The following is a 22,902-nucleotide window of genomic DNA, read 5'->3' as shown; positions in this document are numbered from 1 at the left end:
CCGCCAAGAGCAAAAACTAGAAAGATGTATAAAAACCGAAGATAAAAGACAAAAGCAGAACAAATCTGATTTTTTAAAAACTGCTTGAGGAGACCCATTTTATTCTGCGTCCAATCAATTGACATAGTCCAGGAAAACAAAGATAAATTATAACTAATATAAACACCAATAAGAGGCCAGAGAATTTAAAAATCAAGAAATGATTAAAAGTCGGCAAAAAGTTAACAAAATTTGTAATAAAAGTCAAGCTCACCCATTGTAAAGAAAGCATGCTGACGATAAAAGCTAGTATGAAACTCGAATTAGCAAAAAAAATGTATAACTTGAAAAGTAGATAAAGGCAAAAATCTGATTCGATTTATTCAATTCTCACCGGAAAGATTTTTTCAAGCCAATTACATAAAATTTTACCAAAACCATAAACAAATAATTGCAATCTCAATTTTCTGTGAACTGCAAATTACTTTTCGGCTATTAAGAGATGGACAAAATCGATCAAAAATCAAACAAAGAGACAAGCAAACTCTCTCCAACACTGCCATTGAAAAGGGAAATCAATTTAAGTTTCCTCATTAGTATCGAATCGTATTCAAGCACTTTGTTCCTCGGCCAAAAAACAATATCATTTAAGAGACTGATTTTTTAATCAATCAAAAGACCGCAATGAGCACCAAGTACCCAAACATTCTACACTTTGAAAATAAGCAAGAGAATCTTTCCCCCATTCTTCTTTAAGACGTCAGATTAAAGAAATTCATCATAGGCTCTGAGAGAAGATTAGCGTTTGATCATCACCGATTTCAAAACATACACCAAACCGATATACACTGCTCAAGATTGTTTTCAAAATAAGGTTATTTAAAGCTCAATTAAATATCTGCCTGAAAAATGAAATCATTTCCTTTTTGGGGATCGTTTGCGTTTCTTCCGTTTCAGCTGTCGACCTGGAATCATCACAATCGACTCCAGTTGATCAGAAAAATTAACTTTTTTCAATGAGGGCGACACTGGTGGATACTGCATCGCTAATCTCTCATCTTCACCAGTATTAATGTAAATAGGAGCAGGAATGATTTTGAGTGAAATTGAGTCGAGGTTGTCCGCTTTTGCCGAGACTGCTGCTGTATATTCTGTTTGCACACAAGCTGTATGATGCTGCGAATGCTTGACAAGATGGCCGAACTCGAAATTGTGAAAAGTTGCAAAGCCAGATTCAATTACTTCCATTTCGCAATTTTGAACCGGTAACCTGAAAAACTGATGAAACTCACACGCATATCAATCAAATCAATGATATAAACTCCTTATTGTCATTAGTTTATTTAGATCACATTTTCGGGATAACTTCCATTTGGCTTCTAATTGACAGATCTTTGCATGAATAGAACATTATTTAACGGAAAATGAAAAGGAGGGCTCAACCTGCTTTCAAGGTTATTAAGTTGCAATTATGAGGCTAAAACTTACGTTGGTCGTGTAGGCAAATAACTGCATGTCTTGTCTATACATTGGGTCTGCAGTTCACTTTCATTGGCTAGGACGGTTTCATCAAGAATGTGGGCGTCCGAATCAGAGCTACTGCTCAAATCATGAGTCGGTGAACTACTCCGGCTCTTAACACTGACTCGACCATCATCGTCTATTTCTACCTGCAAAAAATAATAATAAATAAAATAAAGAGCGAGTGCTGAGTGAAAGATTAATTTTACCATAAATAATAATCACGTGAACTCAGATACTGAAAATCTTGTCAGCCAGCAAAAAAGCAATCGGCTCTCCAATATTTCTTTTTATATCATTTATTTGAACGCCAAGAAAACAAAAAAAACACTGGTTGAAGGCACAGTAAGTGTCCAGAAAAAATCGAGACATGTAAAAACTAGTCATCAATCAAAAACGAAAAATGTGAAACAACTTCCAAGCTATCAATAATCAGCTACTCAGTAGAAGCAACGAACACTTTAACCATAAAATCTTCTAATTGCAGCAAAAAAGAATAATTGCAATTAAAATTTTTTGTTTTAGAAAACTTCTGATCTTTATGTAAAGCTGAGACGTTATATTAGTAATTTAAAAATTCTGTCTCACAGTTTGTTTGGAAAAGAATTATTACCAACCAAGTCAACTTCTAATATTCATGTTTTTCTTCTGAAAACAGAAAGAAATCTGTTCAATCACAAAGCTAATATTTCTGATCTCGCTATTATTTGTTTCTGAGAATTAGAGCAGAAAATAACTATAATAATTCATAGCATTTCATTTGCTTGTCCGACAATGCATGATTCACCGGCGTTTTCTTTGACCGCCACATATTTAAAACTTCCAATCATTTCTGCTAGCTTTTGAAATTAGAGGGGGTAATTGGCCGATGGCAATGATGTTCCCTTATGGTTAAAGAGCAAAGAGTTCTGTCCACTAGAATTATGACCAATTTACAGAATGACGGCCAATGGTTCTAACGAAACATTTAAATGGAAATTTTGAGACAATTGAGATTTTGAGGCAAGTTGCCAGAGAAGTATCCAAACATAGCCGGCAGATTGCCGGAACATAGCCGCGAAAGACGCTTGTGGCCTTCCATGAATTGAAACAGCTGAAGAAATAAGATAAACAGATTGACCAGACTCTAATACGCAAGAATTAGGGCATATACATTTGGCACTACTTGGATGCACTAATTTGATCTTTAACAAGTAAATGCTCATAAAAATTAAAGTTCATTAAGTGATGTCAGAAGTCATTTTTGTACGTCACACAATTGAGCTAAAAGCAGAAATGACGTCACGAACACAAATTTTAACTGCAAAGCAGTAGAAGTCACTGAAGTCATTGAAAAAGTCAATTCCAAGAAGTCAGGGTAAGACGAAACAAAAATCTGTTAGACGACGTAAAAAAAAAACTTAAAGTTTCAATTAGATTCTAAACTTATAATTAAATCAGCTTCCAAACTGAAAGCTATTAGACTTAATACTGACGCCACCCACCATGACTCCAATGAACTTTGATAATTTAAAGCACTGTGACTTAATGCCCGGGCTTTATCGGTCTATGTCGTTTCTTTTGATTTTGCTCTTTTGACATTAACCGTATTCACCACATTGCGTAATCTAATGCGTGAACGAAATTAAAATCCATTCAGCTGAAACAGTGAGTGTGGTAGGTCACGAGTTACATAAAAATTAAGACTTATAAAAAACGAAGAACATGAGCAAAAGATAGAGCGAATTTAAAGAAACATAGCAGGAAAAGTCCTGCAATACAATTCGAAGAACTGAATGAAAAAGCGAGAAGTACTCTACCTGACCAGCGGATCAATTAACAATCCCAGCCAAAACAAACAAATTCATCTAAAAAGAATTGAGAAGCAAACAACCAAACCAAAATATACGCATTGCTAAAACTCTTGAAGCTTTTACCCCAAAGGCAAAATTTGATCCCTTTAAATATACCTATTTCAAAATCATGTTCAAAATCAATTTCTGTTTCTGAAATCGGGCCAGTATTATATCGGCAAGACCTGAAAAAAGTTCATTTGAAGATCGAAAATGACCGAAAAATTCTTTTGTAAAATAAAGCAAAATTTGATGAAATGTTGCTGAAAATCGTGATTCCGTGTCTCCATAGGCTGTCCAGTAACCCAATTCCAAGACTTAAAAAATTAACTGGTTCAAAGATCGATAGACAATAATTTTTAGAAAATTATAGAAAATCAAACTAAAATTTTGAAAACCATTCAATTGCCCCTAGCAACTATTGAATAACATAGTATCAAACACGGGATGAAGTTAAATTGTTGAAAACAAACCCATTGAAACTAACAACAATGCAGTAATTTTTCAACAGAGCGTAGAATAGGTTTTCCGGCACTTGAGAATGGACAAATATCAAAATATGATTAAAACATTGGTCATATACAAAGTCTTAATCGAGATTTGATATGAATAATATACTTTTCTCTTGGGTGAAAATTATATACTTAGAAATGGATTGTGATTGATTTATTAGATTGACTTCCTAAAATAATTGAAGAAGAAGTTGCATGAAAGAGTTGGAAGAGATAGAGGAATAGAATAAACATGCAAAGAGTTGTTTTGAATTTGAGAGAACCTGCATCTGAAAAAGTTCAGAAACTGCATCTGAAAAAGTTAGAAAACATAGAATTAATAGTGTTAGAAGATGGTGACAGGAAAAGAGCAGAAGGATATTATATTTTAAAGAATTCAAAATTTGATTATTGGTCCTAAAAGAAAGCATAGCTTAATATTAAAAATGTTTAAAACCGTGAGCGTGAGGCTGAAAAAACATAAGAATTCGATTTCGCGAAAAAGAAGGTCTATTAAACAGTTACATAATCAATTCTACCTCAACAAACTTATATTTAATTTGTACAAGTGACAATCGCAAATGCTTCTATTTACAGATAATAACTTCCCGGATTTTCATTCAATTTTATCGGGACTTGATTTAGCGAACATAACAATTCATTGAAACCCCCAAATGTGCTTTAAACTAGATTATTTACATTAATTGACTGATCAATTGTCTCCAATTTACATTAATTTTCTTTAAATTCTACACATTTTTCGATATCAATAAATTAAATTATCCTTAAATTGACGCATTTCTGAAGTTTTAGCAAAAATTTTGTCGTCTGAGATTAAAAAATTTTAATCTTCATTAAATGGCAGATGTTGCAGCAGCTGCCAATGCTATTGCAACAGCGATTACAGGAATCGCTCCACCTCCACCAGCAGCAGCGCCACAAAACGTCAGCTTGACCTCATTCACGGGAGCTGTTAGAGCTGTTACAGAAGACTTTAGAGTATTCCGCGTGTAACTGGAATCTTCCATCGCCCTTGCCCAAGGCACAAGTACCAAATGCCCAACAAGTTGGATTTCTAAAACTCCATTTGCAAGGCGGTGCTCTATACTATTTTCTCGAATAACCAACTGCCAGCAAAAACACACTTAATAATGCGTTACTATCACTAGAAAACCCATATTTGAGCGCAAATAGAGTGGAGCTCTACAATTTGCAGTTTCAAGAACGAAAGTTTAATCAATCAAAAGAGACGCCAGTAGACTTTCTGACAGACCTCACCAGACTCTCTAATATAGCGTTTGCAGCCTCTGGAGGAAACGACTATTCAGCAGAACGAACAAGGCGAATACGGGATGCATTCACTTCAGGAATGCCTACGCATATAAGATTGAAGCTTTTGATGCAACCGGAAACAACAACTGTAAATGACCCATTTGCATCAGTCACAAAAAGGCTAACATTCAAAAGCACCTACCCTGATGAAGACAACGAAAGAGAACTGATTGTAGAATTAGCTCTTGCAGTACTACGCTATTATTACTACTCTACCTTCCTCGCGTTACTCTTCTCCAGTATTTGCACAAAGAAAATCCTCGGGAAAACTCAGAATTTTCATTGACCTCAGACGTATAAACCACTTGTTACGCCATGATTATAAAAATAATAATTATCTTATACCAACAATGGCCGACGCCACAGCGCATCTAGCAGGGAAAACGATCTTCGCGAAAATGGATTGCAGCCAAGCCTATTTCTCTATGCAAATGGCAGATAACTTGAGTGTGCAACAACTGGCATTAAATTTTGGAGGAAAAACCTTAGCGTTCAAAAGACTAGCCCAAGGACTCAGCCGATCACCAACAGCATTCGGTTCTTGTGTGAGTAAGCATTTAAAGTCATGTGCTGCTAGTGATCAGTGTTTTGTTTATTTCGATGACCTGGTAAGTGGTGCAAAAGATGGAAACATGTTGATCGTAATTTAGAACAAATTTTCCGCTTCATTCAAATTTTAGGTATTAAAATCTCAATCGAAAAATGCCAATTTGAAATTCCAAAAATACAATTTCTTGGACATGAAATATCAGCCCCTGGCATTAGTCCTAATAAACAAAAAGTTGAAAAATTCCTTGCAAATGTTAGAACGCTAAAAACCATAAAACAAGTTCATCGATTGATTGGATTCATGCAATATTTCCAAAAATTTATACCAAATATTGCACTTAAACTGCACCCTTTCTTCAAATTATTACGAAAAGAATCTGAATTTTACATTACGAACAAACATCAAGAATCTCTGGCTACTCTCAAAAATGACTTGATTAAAGCTTGTTCAATGTCGTTGAAATTAGCTCATCCAGGATGCCAGTTCATAATCGTTTGTGATGCCAGCTGTTACGCAGCAGGGTTTATCCTATTAATCGAAGAAAATTTAGAATCTGATGACTCAAACAAGGATAAAACTTACGCAACTGTTTCATTTTGGCTCACAATTGTTTCCGCCAGCGCAACCTAAACACTCAATTTATGCCAAAGAATTCCTCGGAATATATTTAGCCTTTGAGTCATTCAAGCACTACATATGGGGAGTCTCAACAAAACCAATAAAACTCCAAACAGATAACAAAAGAAGTCACACGTCTCTTTCAGAGGAAGATATTACCGGGAAACTTATGGAACGCCGTTGACTATGTATTATCTTTCAACTTTATGTTACGACAAATTTCTGGAAAATCTAACGCAGCCGCAGACTATCTATCACGCATTTATGTTAACCCTAGTACTAAGTTGAAGGTAAAGCTCAGCGATCGCATTCCTGTAAAAGACCTTGAAGTTGAAGTGCTAGCACAAACACCAGACAACAGCCTTACAGCCTTATCAACAGCAGTCAGTGTTCCTATTATAACAATTGCCAGCGAGGAGCATTCTAGCAATTCAAAATAAATTCCTTCATTGAGCCGAATGACAACAGTATCAACAAATTATCGGAAGAAAACCGCTTGGATAATTTTGAATTGAGTGATTGCTTAAAAGCAATTGATATGTTCAATGAACAGTCGAAGGACCACGATATTCAAAAATATTGAACTGGTTAAAAAAGAAGGAACCACCAATAAGCATGTATGGTTCGTACGGCCTACAGAACTATCATAAGCAACTTGGTCGGTTATTTCTGGATGGAAACATAGTTCGCCGAAAATTTTATGACCATTCAGGAAGGAAATTCATCAAACAGATTGCTATTCCAAAACAACTGCGAACAGAACTGATACACCGGATTCATAACACTAAACTTAAAGGCCATCAAGGCATACAAAAGACCTTTCATGAATTTCGGAGGAAATTCTATTTCCCGGGCTACACAGAATTTCTGATTACCTACATAAAAAATTGCCTCACATGTTTACAAGCAAAATCTCCAAAAATGGAATCTCATGGCCCACTCAAACGCTATTTACAAATTTATGAAAACAAACAGCCAAGGGATTGGCATAAATATTTAGATTTAGCAGTGTTTCGACACAACACTAGTTACCATTCTACAATAGCTTGCCCTCCAACTCTTATCTTTCACGGTAGAATACCACAAAATCCATTAGATTTACGCTTCAGTAACAAAATATATACCACCAGCAATGCCAATATGACCCTATTGCCGATATGCGAAGCAAAATGGCGAAATTATTCAGTCAAACCAGAGAAAACTTAGATAACTCCTTCAACAAATACCGGCAATATTATGACAGAAAAGCTAAAGCTGCACCATTAAAATTACGTGACTATTGCATGTTGCTAAATCCTTACTCTCTACAGAACACGAGAAGATCAGGAACTTGGAATGCAAATGGACAGGATTGTTTAGAATTGAAAGAGTTCTTACTCGAAGAAACTATTCAATAAGAAAAGTAAATACAAATAACACTCAAATCGTTCATAGAGTTAGACTCAAAAAAATTAAACCACCAAGATCTGCAAGATAGTGATGAAAAAATGTTTGCAGCAGACCCAGAGATACCTGAGCCATTGCGTAAACCAAACCTCTCCGACACAAATCTTTCCTTATGACAAAAATCGACAAGTGAAAGTTCATTCAAGAATAGCTAAGTCAAACCTTAAAGCCAAATTTGTAAGGAATAGGACTGTAGAAGATTCGCCAAAAACACCTAATACAGAAAGTATAGCTGATACTTCACCATTTTATACAACCGACTTGGAAAAATAAACTAGCACATCACATACTCCGCAGTCCAGTCCTAAATCTTTGCAAAATGAACACAATATGACAGAACTTCCAACAACATCTAATATATCAGTTTCGAACCTAGCTAAACTGTTGAAGGAAAAGCGACATGAACGTGAGTCGGCAAAACAACAAACAGCAAACACAATACCTACAGTTCAAACACGCATACCACAAGCACAAAAACCAACATCAAGTTCCCACCAAGTCGCACAAACAGTATCGCGATACGATCGCGTACGTACGCAAACGCAGCATTTCCAATCCTCATAGTAGTTTGCATTTCCTTAGTCTTAGTTAATAATTAATTGTCATTCATTATTTCTTCAACATTCAATCGCCGCTTATAAATTACTCCATTTACTAGTCAAAAGCCAGTTCAGACAATGCCATCATGCTTGAATGAGCAAATCATTCCAAATTTGCCTTAGGGTAGTTTGGAACAAACATATTCCAGACCAAACCACAACCCAAGTTCATGAATGTTTAGGCAGGAACGACAAGTTCCCTAACGTTAATACATTAACTAATCAAAATCTGCCAACTATTCAAAACCAAAGGCAAAAATCAAAAAATACATCCTGAGGGCTTCTTCACTCAATCTGAGCTTTCTACTAGTTTAACTTCTTGACTAATTACCTTTACACACGGACAAGGGGATTTAGAATTACTTACTGTAACAACTATTCACAAGCTGAACTTCCCGTCCAACACTGTTGATTCCTGCCATTTTAGATCGGCCACATGCATGCTCATTAAATTAGCAAGCGCAGAACAGTACTCAGTACAACTCAGTTGAGCAATTTCTAGCAACCCAACGCTTTGCGTTGACTCAGATTCACGCCAATTGAATTTCTATATGTGCTTCTTCCATGAATCTAAATATAAAATCCTATTTTAGAAAGTTAGTCACTTAAAGACAAAGTTATGAACCTCCTCTGTTTGAAGATTCCTCCAGATATTTGCGCTTATTGTTCGGAAACCTGAAATTACGTTTCATGCGTTTATTCGCGCCACCTATACCAGCTTTGCGACCACATTTTCTTGTATTAATTCCTAAATACTGTTGCCCAGACTGCTTAAACGCGTACAAATGTTCCGCTAAACCACTGTAACCAGCGTTACGAGTTGTATCAATTTCTTTACTAGTCTGGAGAGCGCCTTCTAATCCACCATAATTCAACAAACTTTTATAACCACCATGTTTGATACCAGAACCATAATGATAAAGTAGGCGATTAGCTCTTTCTGAATCGCTTAAATTACAAGCTTCCCATCACCATACAAAAGATACGCCTAAAGTTGACGTTAAAACAGCGTGGGAAGACAAACTGGGCTGACAAAGGATTAAATCTGGTTGTGAAATGTAAAATTTGATATTAAATTTAAAAACAGATCTCTCGGGACCAGCTTCAACAAACGATATAAAATCATCAACATTTCGAATTAATTTTTCAAATTTTACGGAATGTGTTCCAGGAGCACGGATAAAATAAAAGTTTTCACCAATAGATAATTCTATCATTTTTTGTTTCTGTAAGAGAATTGGAACAGAAGAGTTTACTAAACCATTTACTGACAAACTGTAACACCATGAAAATCCATTAATATCAGAATTGGAATAAAAATAACTTCTCGTAAATTCGAAATTCTCGACTATTTGAAATATTACTTGAAGGAACTTGAAAATAATTATCAGTAGGTGTAGTAGTAGTAGTATAAGACTTCAATTACCTTCTGAGGGTATAAATAAGGATGATGATACAAATGGTATAACAAAGATAAAAAAGATATAAATTATGTAACAGCTAGAAAAACATTAATTAAACAGAGAGTCATGCTATACAGAAACTACATCTACACCTAAGGTACCACACGTGCAAGATAAGTCAAAATCATTTTTATCATTTCTCATTACCATTAGTAGATTTTGAGTTGCCGATGCTGACATTAAGTAAATCCGCGGCGTCATTTATAATACGTTCAACTCTGAAGAAAAACGATTTTTCCGTACATCTTTTCTTAGCTCGTGTGAGCGCCAGCCGTTCACGATCAAGTGTTCGTAGGTTTAAATTCTTTGAGTCCAAGCTGAAAAATTTGTCAAAGGATATGCAATTCTCGTTGTTTAAGATTGCCGTAAAAACACGTATGTCACGCTCGATGAGTTGATAGCATATTGGCAGAGTTGGATAATTTTAGCAGGGAGGAGTAATCATTGTAACCAAAGCACCAACGCAGGCCATGCATATTGAGCTGTTCTAACTTCCGTAGATCAGAAAGTTCAGGAAACCAAGCAGGGTATCCATATAGAAGAACCGATAAAACACATGCCTTGAATAAATTGAATTTAACTCCAGATGGGAGGTTGAACGGAACACTGTGCTTCAAGTAATTGAGCGATCGACGAGCTTTTACTATTTTTGTTTGAATATGAAGACTCCATTTCAACGTTTTGGATACCTCAATTCCCAGATCCGTAATATTATCAAGCGAAGGAATCTCGACATCACCAAGTATATAATCCAATGACATTCTACTAATATGTAAATAACCGCTTTTAGCTGAATTAAAAGACAAATAGTTACGATAAGCCCATAACCGCAACGAGCATAGATCATTTTGAGCACTATTCAAGCAGAATTCGCCATGGCAGAGCAATTTCGTGTCGTCAGCGTAGCAGAAAACTTTTGATACTTTGGGTACGTCAATCATATCATCAAGAAAAATTAAAAAGAAAAACGGTCCCAACACGCTTCCCTGAGGAACACCACTAGTAACTGGAAGGCTCTCTGATAAAACACCATCTAATTTAACACATTGACGTCTAGATGATAAATAAGAATTAATAAGTTTTAACAAAATTTTCGTCAAAACCAAATTGAATAATTTTCTAAAGCAGCGTGGAGTGGTCCACAGAATCAAAAGCTTTGCTGAAATCTAAATAAACAACAACTTGTTCCACGTTTCCGTCAAAATTCAGATATAACTCATGCAGAAATGTGAGCAATTGCGTAACTGTAGAATGTTTTGCACGAAATCCATGTTGTCTAGGATTCAGCCGATCTTTAATCTTTGGATAAATAAACAGAAATAGAATTTTCTCTAAAACTAAAGATAACCTCGGCAGTATTGAGATAGGCCGATAATTTTCAACGTCCGCTCGAGGTCCTTTTTTGTGAATAGGGGTAACATAGGCACATTTCCAATTCTCGGGCCAAAATTGTAAATGAATAATATATGTGAAAACAAGATGGACGAATGGTGCTAATGTATGTGCCGCTTTACTTAAAATAGTCGGCGGTATACCATCAAAAGCAGGAGTCGCGCTACTGGGGACCCTTAAAAGATAATTTTGAATTTCGTCAAGGCTGAACTGAACATCAGATAACTTTGTTGAAAAGATTTGCTTTCACTGAGCCTTCAAAAGACACCTCGTTTTGCATAATTGCATATTTAACCCAATCGTTAATTATGCAATGGGAATATCCACCAGACGCAATTTCATTTGTTGCTTCAATCCACGCAGAATAAGATTTTACATCATCAATTTGTTCAGTAAACTCGATTTCATTATTAATTTCACTTATTGTATTTACATAAATATTATCAAACTGAAAAAACCGGTGATTTGCTAAAGCAATTGGTTTGTTAACCCAATCGTTAATTTTGCAATGGGAATATCCACCAGACGCAATTTCATTCGTTGCTTCAATCCACGCAGAATAAGATTTTACATCAACAATTGGGACATCCACCCAACCGAGCTGTTTCAATGCTTCTGGATTTCGAAATTTATTGAAAGCTGTTATTCTTTCACGAACGCTTGCTAAATTTGATTTAGCCCTTTTTGTGCCATTATCTGAAAAAAATATTGCTATGTTAAATTTTGCAAAATCAGAAAACACTGTTACTCGAGAACTTAAACAAAATGAACAGTTTTACCAACATCTATCAGCTTTTTCCCGTTATTACAAACGCCATTAGGCTATTACAAAAGCTATTATTAATGCCATTAAGCATGGCCAGGAACAAACACCAAAGTGACCGAACGACAGCAGAATGATTCAAACTGTATTATCATTGTCAAATCTCTCCGACTCAGAGCAAGGATACTTCACAGAAGTCGCTTCAAGTACGATAACTCCATCTTCCAAGTACATCATTTTATCAGAACAAAAAACTACTCAAATCAGTTGAAACTTGCTTTTGAATCCAACAGTAAATAAGTGATGAATAAACACACCTTAATGATAATCTTTCTCGAACTAAAAGCATTCTTACCGTGCTAATCCACAATTGGATTTTGTAAATACAATACCACTATACAGAACTACAAAATGTACAATTCAAGCACACAACATTGCAGCCCCCAAAACAATCAAAATTTCGGGCATTATTTTGACAAGTGAGTAAAACTCAACATGTGCCTCACAAAAAAATAAGCCTCTATATTAGAAAAAATTTAGTTCAAGTTTTGCAAAATAGTTGCAAATTCATTTCAAAGTTGAGATATTACTAGTTCATGAAGTTTGAAATTAGAGATCCTAAAGATAAAAAGGGGTGGCTTGAGATCTTGTGACGTCTACATGTAGTGATGTCTTAGACTAAGTTATACAGTTGATTAAATAACGAAAAAACATTCCCAAGGAAAAGAAACTTGGCTTGATAACAAAGACTGCCAGAAAAACATCTTCAGAATTTTGTCTTTCAAAACCCTCTTTCGCCGCTGGATTATTATTGCACACAGCAGCAGTCATTAAAAGTTTCTTAGCATTGCCTCAAAATGTTCACAGCCATGAAAAACTTCGACATTTTCGCCTATTTAATATTTAATTATGTCTATTTCTTCAGGCATAATATTTTTAGACAGGCCACCTGAAAATAATAGTAAGCACTGCAGCTTTGCATCTTTCGAGAAGAAACCTCCAAAATGATTTCTTGGAAATACCTAATATTTCTCACACTTATAGTGCACATCTGCTATAATGACAACAAAATCGAATCACAGAAAGGAATTGATTTCATATATCAACAAAAGCTACTACTCGCTGAAAAATTCGTGAACATCTAATTTCTTGCTGCCTTTCCAAGATTGAATGTCTTGTTGGAAAATCAATTCAGAAATCTTTTGTTACTTTTTTGAAAAATTCATGGAATGACTATTCATTTGGTTACAACTGGATCTTATAAAAAATGAAACCAGTTTAAACTTTCATTAGCTTCTTCATCACACAGAAAACTAATTCAAATCAGTTCATCTCGACATATTAAACATAAAAACCGAGATTCGGAGAACATTTAGAACAGAAGAGCAAACAACAGAGCAGACTGATAACGAACGAACAAAACGAGGAGCCGGCGTAATTGCTTTAGGAGCACTTACAGCAGCTACTGCAGGTATTTACAGGATTTACTGCAGAAGCAGGAATAGCGGGCCCTCTCGGCAGCATTTTTGGAGCCTGCGGAGGGTCCAGTCGAGATCTAGAAGACATCCACTTGGCTTTATCGCAAATTGAAATAAACAACCACCGGTGGGCGGAAAATAAAGGCAAAGTCAACTCAAAAACGTATCTCATCGCTGCCCAACTTGAAGATATAAATTCAGTGCAAAAGCGAATTATTCAGACGCAGAAAAATCACTCAATGGTGTTGATGCAAGCAGTGGACCTTATCCAAAATAATTCAAGATCGTTGATGGCATGCTCTCAACTACTCTATACAAGGGACCAAATGCTTCAAGTACAGGCGAGTCATCTGGGAACGTTCTCAGCTTTGCTAAATGAACTGAAAAAATGTACCGTGTTGCAATCTACAGTTATAAGCTAACAATGTTGAACTCGGTGATGATTATGGTAAACAAGTTGATTCCCATGGCACTCCTGCCAAGATCAGACTTAGAATAAATTTTTCGAGATGTAAACCATTGGCAATCAGACACTTACGAACGTCTTTCAATGGCTATACAAATAACACAAATTTTAACCTACTACAAAACAAAAACACTGAGAAATGTCAACATAGTTGACGATGGGATGTACTTCACCTTAGCCATTCCATTTGTCACTGCAGCGACTGTAAAAGCAGTACCTATACCGATGCCCAATGACGGAACAGAAGGTCATGCATCACAGTATATCATTGAATGCGATTTTATAGCAGTTTCTTCTACTCAAAAAAGCGTTACTTTCACAAGGTGAAATCAATCGATGTGTCGGATCGCGCAGCTCTTCCATGTGCATAAACGGTTTCTCTCTCTAGACAGCTCAATGTACAAGTCTCGGAACACTATTGATTAACAATCACCTAACTGCTCTACAAAAGTGTGAAATCAAAACGGTATAGCTGCCACTGAAAGAAAAAGTGAGAAATTTGGGAAATGGGAACCGGTTAATAACATTAGCATCATCGAATTTCAAAATGTATATAAGCCAAATAATACACCATGATCCATTGAAAAAAACATCTTTACCAGGATGCAAAGTCTGCCTCATTGAATTTCAATGCGGAACAAAACTGGGAACCACATTTTTAGAAATCAGAGCTGACAAGTTTTCCTGCAAAAACTATTCAAAAACTGGATATTAAACTACCTGACCCTTTGAAACATCTTCTATCAAAAGTTCCGGTAATTGACAACTGCCACATTTTGCAACTATTGCTCAAGCCAGACAACAGTTCACTGAAGAAATACAAATCCAAATGTCAGAAATTCCTGACCAACAAAGACCATCGTTGAATAAATTAGATGAAATCGCCCAACCAATTTTAATGAATATGCAGAGTATTCGACCTAGTTTAAAGAATCGTTTCACGCAAAGTGGCACATGGAAAATGTCTGTCATAATTGGCACAATCTTTTATAATCTCAATGATATAACACACTCTCATAAATTACGTTTGTCAAAAGTATAATCGACGATATTCAAAAATGCGAAAGTTTGTTGTGGGCTCATTCGGAATTCATCCACGACAAATACTAGTGGTAACAGAAGATGAAAGGCACTTACGCTACTACCTGGAACCTGACTGACAGCAAAAAACATTGTCATCACGGACCATCAATTGTCAAAGCTTCTTGGACCTACAGCTCCACAACGAGAGGAACTCCAAGTAATGCAACCATTTTACGATCGACCTATTTTGGCAGCACTTGGCCAATAATCTTAAATCAGCTTAAGAAAAACAAAAACACATGAATATAATTTATATAGCTTACACGAGGTAGAGGTTGCTGCAAGGCTCTTTCTAATTTTAACCTAAAGCTCGCATGAAAATTTTAAAGAGGCGCAGTCTTTTTCAAAGGCACACTGTTCTTTTATAGAAACATACTGTTATATTGTTCTACAAAAAGAGTCACATTGTTCTTTCTATAGAGGTGCAGTGTCATATACAAACTCTTCATCCAGATTTGATATGAACAAGATACTTTTCTATTGGGTGAAAATTATGTACTTAGAAATGGATTGTGATTGGTTTATTAGATTGACTTACTAAAAAAAACTGAAGAAGTTGCATTAAAGAGTTGGAAGAGATAGAAGAATAGAATACAGTTGCAAAGCGTTGCTTTGAATTTTTGAGAGAGTTAGAGAGAATCTGTTCAGAGCCTGCATCTGAAAAAGTTAGAAAACATAGAATTAATAGTGTTAGAAGAACTTCAGGAAACCTTCAGGAAATTGAAGATTTTTCAAAAAAACTAAAACTCGAGACATTAAAATGTTGAAAACCAATCCATTGGTACTAGAAACTATGCAGTGCCCCATCATCGAACCCTAAAGGAGCTTCCCGGGCCCCTGAAGCTGGAAAAACAAAAAACAGACAAATTTTCAAAAAAAACTTTGAAAGAAAATGCAAAAATTAGTATCATTTTGAATGTTTGTGTTTGTAGTACCAAAACATATAGCTCAAAGAGTTGTGATAAAAAGTAAATTTGTCTCGCAAAAGCTCTTCATCAACTTTCAAAAATTTCTACCTAAGATTAATCAAAACAAAAAACATAAAATGACAAAAAAACATAAAAAAATTGCACTATTTTGAGGCCGAAAAATACTATAAATGACCTTTTAAAAATAAATTAAGGCCATCCCAGCAGCTGCCCCACTCTAAGCACTTGAAGGACTACCTAAGCCCCATTTGGGCCTCTAATGAAACTTAATGCCCACGGGGCTTTACCTGTTTGAAGCTATCCTATTTTGAAAGATCAAAACCATTGAAAAATGTGTGAACACATCTTAAAACAGCGCCCCAATACAATTCAATCTCTTTGAATTAAAAAAAAATTAGGACCGCAAAAATAGCCACCTGGAATTGCTGACGCGACTATTAATAAACATAAACCAAGCGTCGGATAAGTTGCTCTCGTACGACAAGAAGTGGCAACTTAAGAGTGGCTTAGAATTTTTTTGGTGCAGAACTCGGAACCGATAGTAGCTCGAAAAAGCTGTAGTATCTCAATACTTCTCTTTGAGTCGTAAAAACCTGTAGAATATAAACACTTCTCTTCGAGAAATAAAGAACCTGTAGAATCTCAATACTCAGCGAGTCAAACCTGTAGAGTACCAATATCCCTTGTCAAGTGGTAAAAAGACCAACACGTGTACAATAACTGCTTGAAACCTCGTTCGGGAGCAATTAAACAACTTCAACAATGACGTTCACAAATTAGTTGGACTGTGGTTGGAGATGAAAGGCAGCTGAAACAATTATTAATATAGCCGGCAGGTTGCCGGAAAATAGCCGCCGTGGACGCGCTTGATGTATATCGAGATTGAAACCGCAAAAGAAAAAATAAGAGACAAATTAACCGAGTGTCTTTCTTTTCCTTCAGTGTCAAAAAGTAATCCAATTTGGCATGCAGTTTCAGGTAGATTCTAAAACTATATTTAATTCGGGTTTCTAAACTGAAAGCTAATAAGCTTAATACCAGTAACATTCGAATGAACTTTGATAACCTAATTCTCAACGGCTTAATGGCCAGGCTTTATCGGTTCACCCGTCTCTTTTAATTTTGCTCTTTCGACGTTGGCCGTACTCACCATATTGTGTAATTCAATGCGTGAAAGAATTTAAATTCCATGCAGTTGAAACAGTGAGTGAAGTAAGTCAAAAGTCAAACCTGAAAATCGTGACTCAGGTAAAACGAAAAACGTGATCAAAAGGTAAAGCGAATTTAGAAAGGGAGAGCGCTTAAATAATAGCCGTTGAGAGGTTGACGGCGGCTATTAATAAGCATAACCGACTGACGTCCGTGGGGCGATTTAATCTTAAACGACTGGCTTCGTCAGTAGATACTAAGTTTGGTGTTTAGGAAGGCTAGCTTTAATTTTAATTGACGGTGGCCTGGGGTGAGTATGGTGGGGGCGAGAGTGAGGTTTTGTGGGCGTTAATGAGGTTGGGGTAGTGGGGAGTGGGTGGAGTGTTAAGTGGGGGTAGAACGCGAAGAACCGCCCTTCACACCATGACTTTGTCTACAAAACAATTTTGGTGAATCTCATACTTGCGTCTAGTAGGCCAAAAGGCTTAAAGAGAACTTAATACCCTCCCGGCATTACCTGTTTGTGCGGACGAAAGGCCAAAACGGTCAAACGAAAAATTGTCAAGAAATAGCATTAACAAAAAATAGCAATAACAAAAAATAGCATTAAAAATACCACAGGACTAATATAATTGCCACAAACGTCGTTTGAGGTCAATTAATTAAGACAAGTAATGCTGCATAGTACTGACCTCTGGCATGTAGATGCTGTAATGTCGTATCAGCTTATTTTGCTCATCGATGCCTCCTTTGTTAATCGATGCCGATCCTAACTGCTGACGATTGCTTACTGTATATGGCGTAAGCTGTACATTGTTTTCAAAATTAGGATTGCTCCCATTGACAAAATTAGACCTCCTAGTTTGGAGTGTTTCAAATGACTTAAGCCAATCAGACTCCGTCTTGTTGGCTCTCTTAATACTGGCAACTATCGGACTTGTCCAGTCTAGCTTAGGGATCGGTGTGTTGGTTTTTGAGCTACCAGGTGGTGCGCTCAAAATGTGCTTCTTTTGTGTTCCTGAAATGATTGTTGCTGGCGTAATCAATTTCATTAAATCTTCTAATGACATAAAGCTTATCCGAATGCAGTTTTTGTGGCACTAAACACAGCCGATCTCTTTTGCCTTTTGAAATCAAATGTAAGTGTTTTTAATAGCGGGAGCTTTTTCCAATCAATAAAATAGCCAGCAAATTGCCCAAAATAGTCTCGATAAACCTCAGTGACCTATATTAAAACAAAAGCAAAAAAATATAGAAATATTGACCGCCCGTCAGTTTCTAGCATTCTAAGGGTTAGACTCGGAGATTAATTGTTAAATGACGCTAGAAGTAAGAGTTCTAACGATCGAGCACTACTAAAACTAGATGAGATTAAAACTTCGAAACCCTTAATCCGCAAAAATAGGAGCACTTATGACTATGGCAGAGTTTAGATTCACACTATTGATCTTAACTTAGTTAAAGCTTCTGAAATTTCACCTTCACTAGCAGGTCCGCAAAACCAGAACAAGAAAATCATTTACACGAATAGAAGGTTTAAAAGAAGTAAGGTTTCTATTTCGCATCGACTCGGACTCGAACCCATGACCCTCGTTTAACAGCCATAGGTCCAAACACCTACGCTAACTATGTGTGTTGCACTTGACTTTTGCTCTTTCTACAGCAAATTTCTTGACAATGGTGTTTGTTACCCATTTGTTCCTATAACGCATGCATAAAGAGCGCATAAAATGTGCATATTAGCAGCTTAAATATGATGGCAGTAAAGCGCATCTCCAAGCGCACTTTTATGCTATGTTGCATGATTAGGGACCCCTAAAACATTTTACGATAGGAGAAATGTTAACCATTGTGCTCAATGGTGACTGATAATCAATATAATAGAGGAAGATTAGTCCGTACGACTAAAACTGCACAAAACTTAGTCTCATAGCAATTTTATGGATAATGGTAATAGAACTGCAAATCAGCAGCAATAAAATAAAACTCAAACTGAGGGAAACCTGCAGAGGACAAAGACAGCTGTTTGATTTTTTCCATTTCAGTCCGTTTGAAGCTTTTGGTATATTCTGTTTTGGCCTCCCGTTTCTCGGCGCGACTATATCCTCAACTGGTTTTCTTGATCCTTAAATTTAAGAGAAAAATAGAGGAAACAAAGGGAAAGAGAGAGAGAGAGAGAGAGAGAGAGAGAGAAACGGAGAGAAGGAAAGATAAGAGGGAGAGAACCGGAACGAAGGAAAAAAGAAATCGAGAGAAAGAAACAGAGTGAGAGAGAGAGAGAGACAGAGAAACAGAGAAAGAGAGAGAGAGAAACAAGAGAGAGAAAAAGAATAAAAAAGATGAAAAAAGCGAGAGAAGTAAGAAAGACAGAAAAGGAGAGAAAATACAGGGAGAGATAAGGAAAGAAAAAAGAAAAGACAGGAGAGAGGAAAGAAAGGAAAAAAGCAAGCAAGAAAGAAAGAAAGAAAGAAAGAAAGAACACAAAAAGTGTGAAAAATGATTGCTCTAAAACTCGTTTGAGGCCAACAAAACTAACAGGGGAACTCCACTGGTTTTTACGAAAAACCACCGTTCGAAAAATTGAAATAAAACTAACACAAAGAAAAGACCAAGAGATCGGAAAGAAGAACTGCTACAAAGAGAAAACAATTCCCATTTTTCATCCCCCCGGCACACACACAGGAACATAAGACTCACGTCGGAAGAATTGCTCTCGAGCGCCAGACGGCATGATACTGGTTAGAAATTTTCATGTCTACAAAAGGGAGGGTACCTGACATGGGTTCCAAACCTCGACACTCACATTATCAGCCCTCCATCTTACAAACTGCGCTATCAGCACTACAAAACACCCTTTCTCACAATCGCCTTTATTTTATCAATAAACATTTCTCAGATTGAAAGCATTTGAGATCACGCAAAAATCAAATAATAGAGCGTAAAAAACTTAGTTGAAAACCAATACTGTTCTAGAAAAGCGCAGACTCCGCAGAGCCAAAACTTTGCAAAAAACAAGCGTTTACAAAATGCTTCAAACTTCAGACTAACAGACCTCCATCGTACCATCTGCGCTATAACCACTACAAACCACCTTTTCTCACAATTGCTTTTATTTTATCATCAAACATATTTCAGATTAAGAGCAATTGAGATCACGGTAAATTCAAATAGTGAAGCGTGAAAAACTTAAGCTATAAGTTTTCTAGCGTAGCGCAGAATCTTTAAAGCTGAAACTTTGCAAATAAAACACGTTTACAATAACTACTTCAAACTTCGTTCGGGAGCAGTTAAAAAACACGTAGTACTCAGGACTCACTCTGGGTGAGCACACTTTCAAGCCATCATAGCCTCGTGGTAACTGCACCTGACTAACATTATTTTTTCCCATGTTGGGTTCTCAGCCATCTATGTTGAGCGCTTTAGATCATTGACCTCTCTCGATATGTTCGCTTAACCATGCTGCTCAATGCGGCTCTTAAACATGCGCTTCGAGAGGCCGCTTAAATATGCAAAAATTTTGTCCCACTTTAGAGCTCACGCGTTCAATATTTGGGAACAAGTTGAGTGAAAAATTTTGTCGCATGTCGAAATTTTATCACACAATTGACCTAAAGTTGACATGTACGCAACCTTAACTGCACAGCAAAAAGTCACTTAATTTAAAATCAAATACTTGCAAGAATCATTGATGTACCCTGTTTATCCCAGCCTGTTGCTCTCCAATGGCAGGCTTCTTTAGCCTAGATAATTTATGGGTGTAAGCATTCCGATCAAGGAGGGGATCCAAGCCCCGACCTCTGGAGTAAGAAAACGAGTCATTAACCACTCAGATATCAGGTACTCATGAAAGACGTTCTAACAATTGACATTGTTTTATGAACAGACTTAATTTCTGAATGCACACAATTCAGATCAACAAAAAGTTAAAACGCCAAACGCAAAAACTAACTCAAGAAGTGAAATGGTAAGAATGTTCTAGAAGAAAACGGTCGAGCAAAAATTTGCCCAAAAAAGACACACACGTTTACAATAATTGCTTCAAACTTTGTTCGAGAGCAATCAAATAAACAAAACGGCAGACCCTAAACTACAAAGCAAGGAATTTTCATCGACTAAACAAAATGGCTAGGAATTGATTCGGAAAAGCATTCAGAAAAACATAGTTCAAGATTCAACACGTGATCAAAGAATGAAAACTGAGACGGGATTTTTGTTCAAAACTAAAATTAGAGGGAAAAAATTTACACCACTCGTTTTGTCGCTCCACTTCCTGTGTCAGCGTCACCAAATTCACCACTCCAATTCGACTTCCAAGAGCACGAAAATGTGTAAACAGATCTCAAAAAGAGGACAACGGCCCAATACAGATCAATTCTTTGAATTGTAGTAAAAATGCGATGAGATCAATAATATCCTGGCTATTGCTTCGCGGCTATTAACTAAGATATTTGCTTATCTTGAATGATAGTCCGGATTTATTTTCAGCCCTCCGTATTTCACTGCCCACAAAAACTCACTGCCCACAAATGTACCTCTCTATACCAAAATTTTTGGAACTCGCGATGGCATTTGTTGAGCTTCACTAAGCTGTTGGGGATACAATTGGGGATGAATTGATAGGGAATATTTAGTTACCTGCCATTTTATTTGCATTTTTGCCTTCTTGAGACGTTGCGACATTTGTTCTCTCGGGTGACTGCTTTCTAGGAGACTGCTTCAGGACCACAGCAGCATTTGGTGTTTCTAGCTTTGCAATAACCAATCTTTGCGATGAAAAGTATGGCTGCCAAGAAAATCCATTGCCTCGTTCCTGTGTCTGTTTAGCTCTGTTTGTACTTTGTGACACAATACTCGAATATAACTCTTCTTTCCTATTAGGCTGGAACGACTCTTTGTACACACTTTGCACAGTTCGCCCGTCGTGTATAATCGAGTAAATTTTCTGACGATACTGATCAATTTTATCGTCGATCAAAAACGCTGATTTGTGGGAAATATTACTCATTTTCAGGCAGATTTTATCAAAAGGTAGAACTCATGATGAAATAGAATATTAAACCATTTGTTCTAAACTATCAAAAATTATACGAAAGATTGACTTTGTTCAGACAAGACAGAATGCATTTATACAGTCAATTACAGCTGGTTTTCTCTGTCAGTCAGGTTGTAACAAATGGCCAAGACAAAATATGAACAAAGATTTGGAAAAACGCAAACTGCGCTTAAATGGCAATCGTTAGAATTAGCAAAGCTTCAACCTTGTGTAATTTACTTTCATAAAAACTTCAAAACAACTCTGTTGAAAAAATACAGAGCACAATGCCGTTTAAATCATATTGTTTTACACAATAATGAAGTTGTGCTTCAGGGGTGGTGAGAAAATTCGACCATTCATGTAATTAGTAGGTAAGTGTCATTTATTTAAAGATTCAAAGCCGTGTATTTAGTGCCAGCTGAAACAAGTTTTTCTGTACCTGGTCAAGTGTTCCCAAGTTAATTCATACTTTATCATCGCGCATAAATTCAGTAGCCATGTGATCAAAAAGCAAAAAGCTGAATGAAATATAGCTTTCTGGTCCCATTGAAATCACAGATGATTAAAATACAAATTGCCAGAATTTGAACAGCACAGAACTTTCTATTTCAGAGTAGTTCATTGCTCCGACCCCAGTTTAGTGGGAGGGAGAAACTATATGCACAACTGGTTTTTTTTTGTTCAGTCAAAATTTGGCCGATCGACAATCATCGTAGAGAATTGTGAATGGTAACAATAGAAAACCCGTCTAGCGTAGAAGATGTAACTGATGTAGA

General features: G+C 36.5%; 2 protein-coding genes across 6 annotated transcripts in view; both read right to left on the bottom strand.

Moving 5' to 3' along the window:
* Nucleotides 1-22,902, bottom strand: part of LOC142339324 (uncharacterized) — a 152,801-nt gene that overhangs the window by 127,012 nt on the left and 2,887 nt on the right. The window lies entirely within an intron of this gene.
* LOC142349217 (uncharacterized) lies at nucleotides 850-22,797 on the bottom strand. The gene is made up of 4 exons (XM_075400637.1): nucleotides 21,727-22,797; nucleotides 17,784-18,109; nucleotides 1,468-1,649; nucleotides 850-1,249 (listed from the first exon to the last, which is right to left on the bottom strand). The coding sequence occupies exons 1-4, from the start codon at nucleotides 22,094-22,096 to the stop codon at nucleotides 895-897; spliced, it is 1,233 nt and encodes a 410-aa protein (XP_075256752.1). The 5' UTR covers nucleotides 22,097-22,797; the 3' UTR covers nucleotides 850-894.

Source organism: Convolutriloba macropyga, chromosome 1, assembly GCF_964194025.1.
Source record: "Convolutriloba macropyga chromosome 1, txConMacr16.3, whole genome shotgun sequence".
In the NCBI taxonomy this organism is placed as follows: Eukaryota; Metazoa; Xenacoelomorpha; order Acoela; family Convolutidae; genus Convolutriloba; species Convolutriloba macropyga.
The sequence above is the reverse complement of the archived record's forward strand: the minus strand, read 5'-3'. Positions and strand labels throughout refer to the sequence as shown.

Bases quoted from the DNA above. Each gene is read 5' to 3' on its own strand.
- LOC142349217 (XM_075400637.1), bottom strand. From the start codon at position 22,096: ATGAGTAATATTTCCCACAAATCAGCGTTTTTGATCGACGATAAAATT. The intron at 18,110-21,726 runs GTAACTAAATAT...CAATCATTTCAG, and splicing joins AAATGCAAATAAAATGGCAG to GAACACAAAAGAAGCACATT. The intron at 1,650-17,783 runs GTCAGTACTATG...TATTTTTTGCAG, and splicing joins ACAGCATCTACATGCCAGAG to GTAGAAATAGACGATGATGG.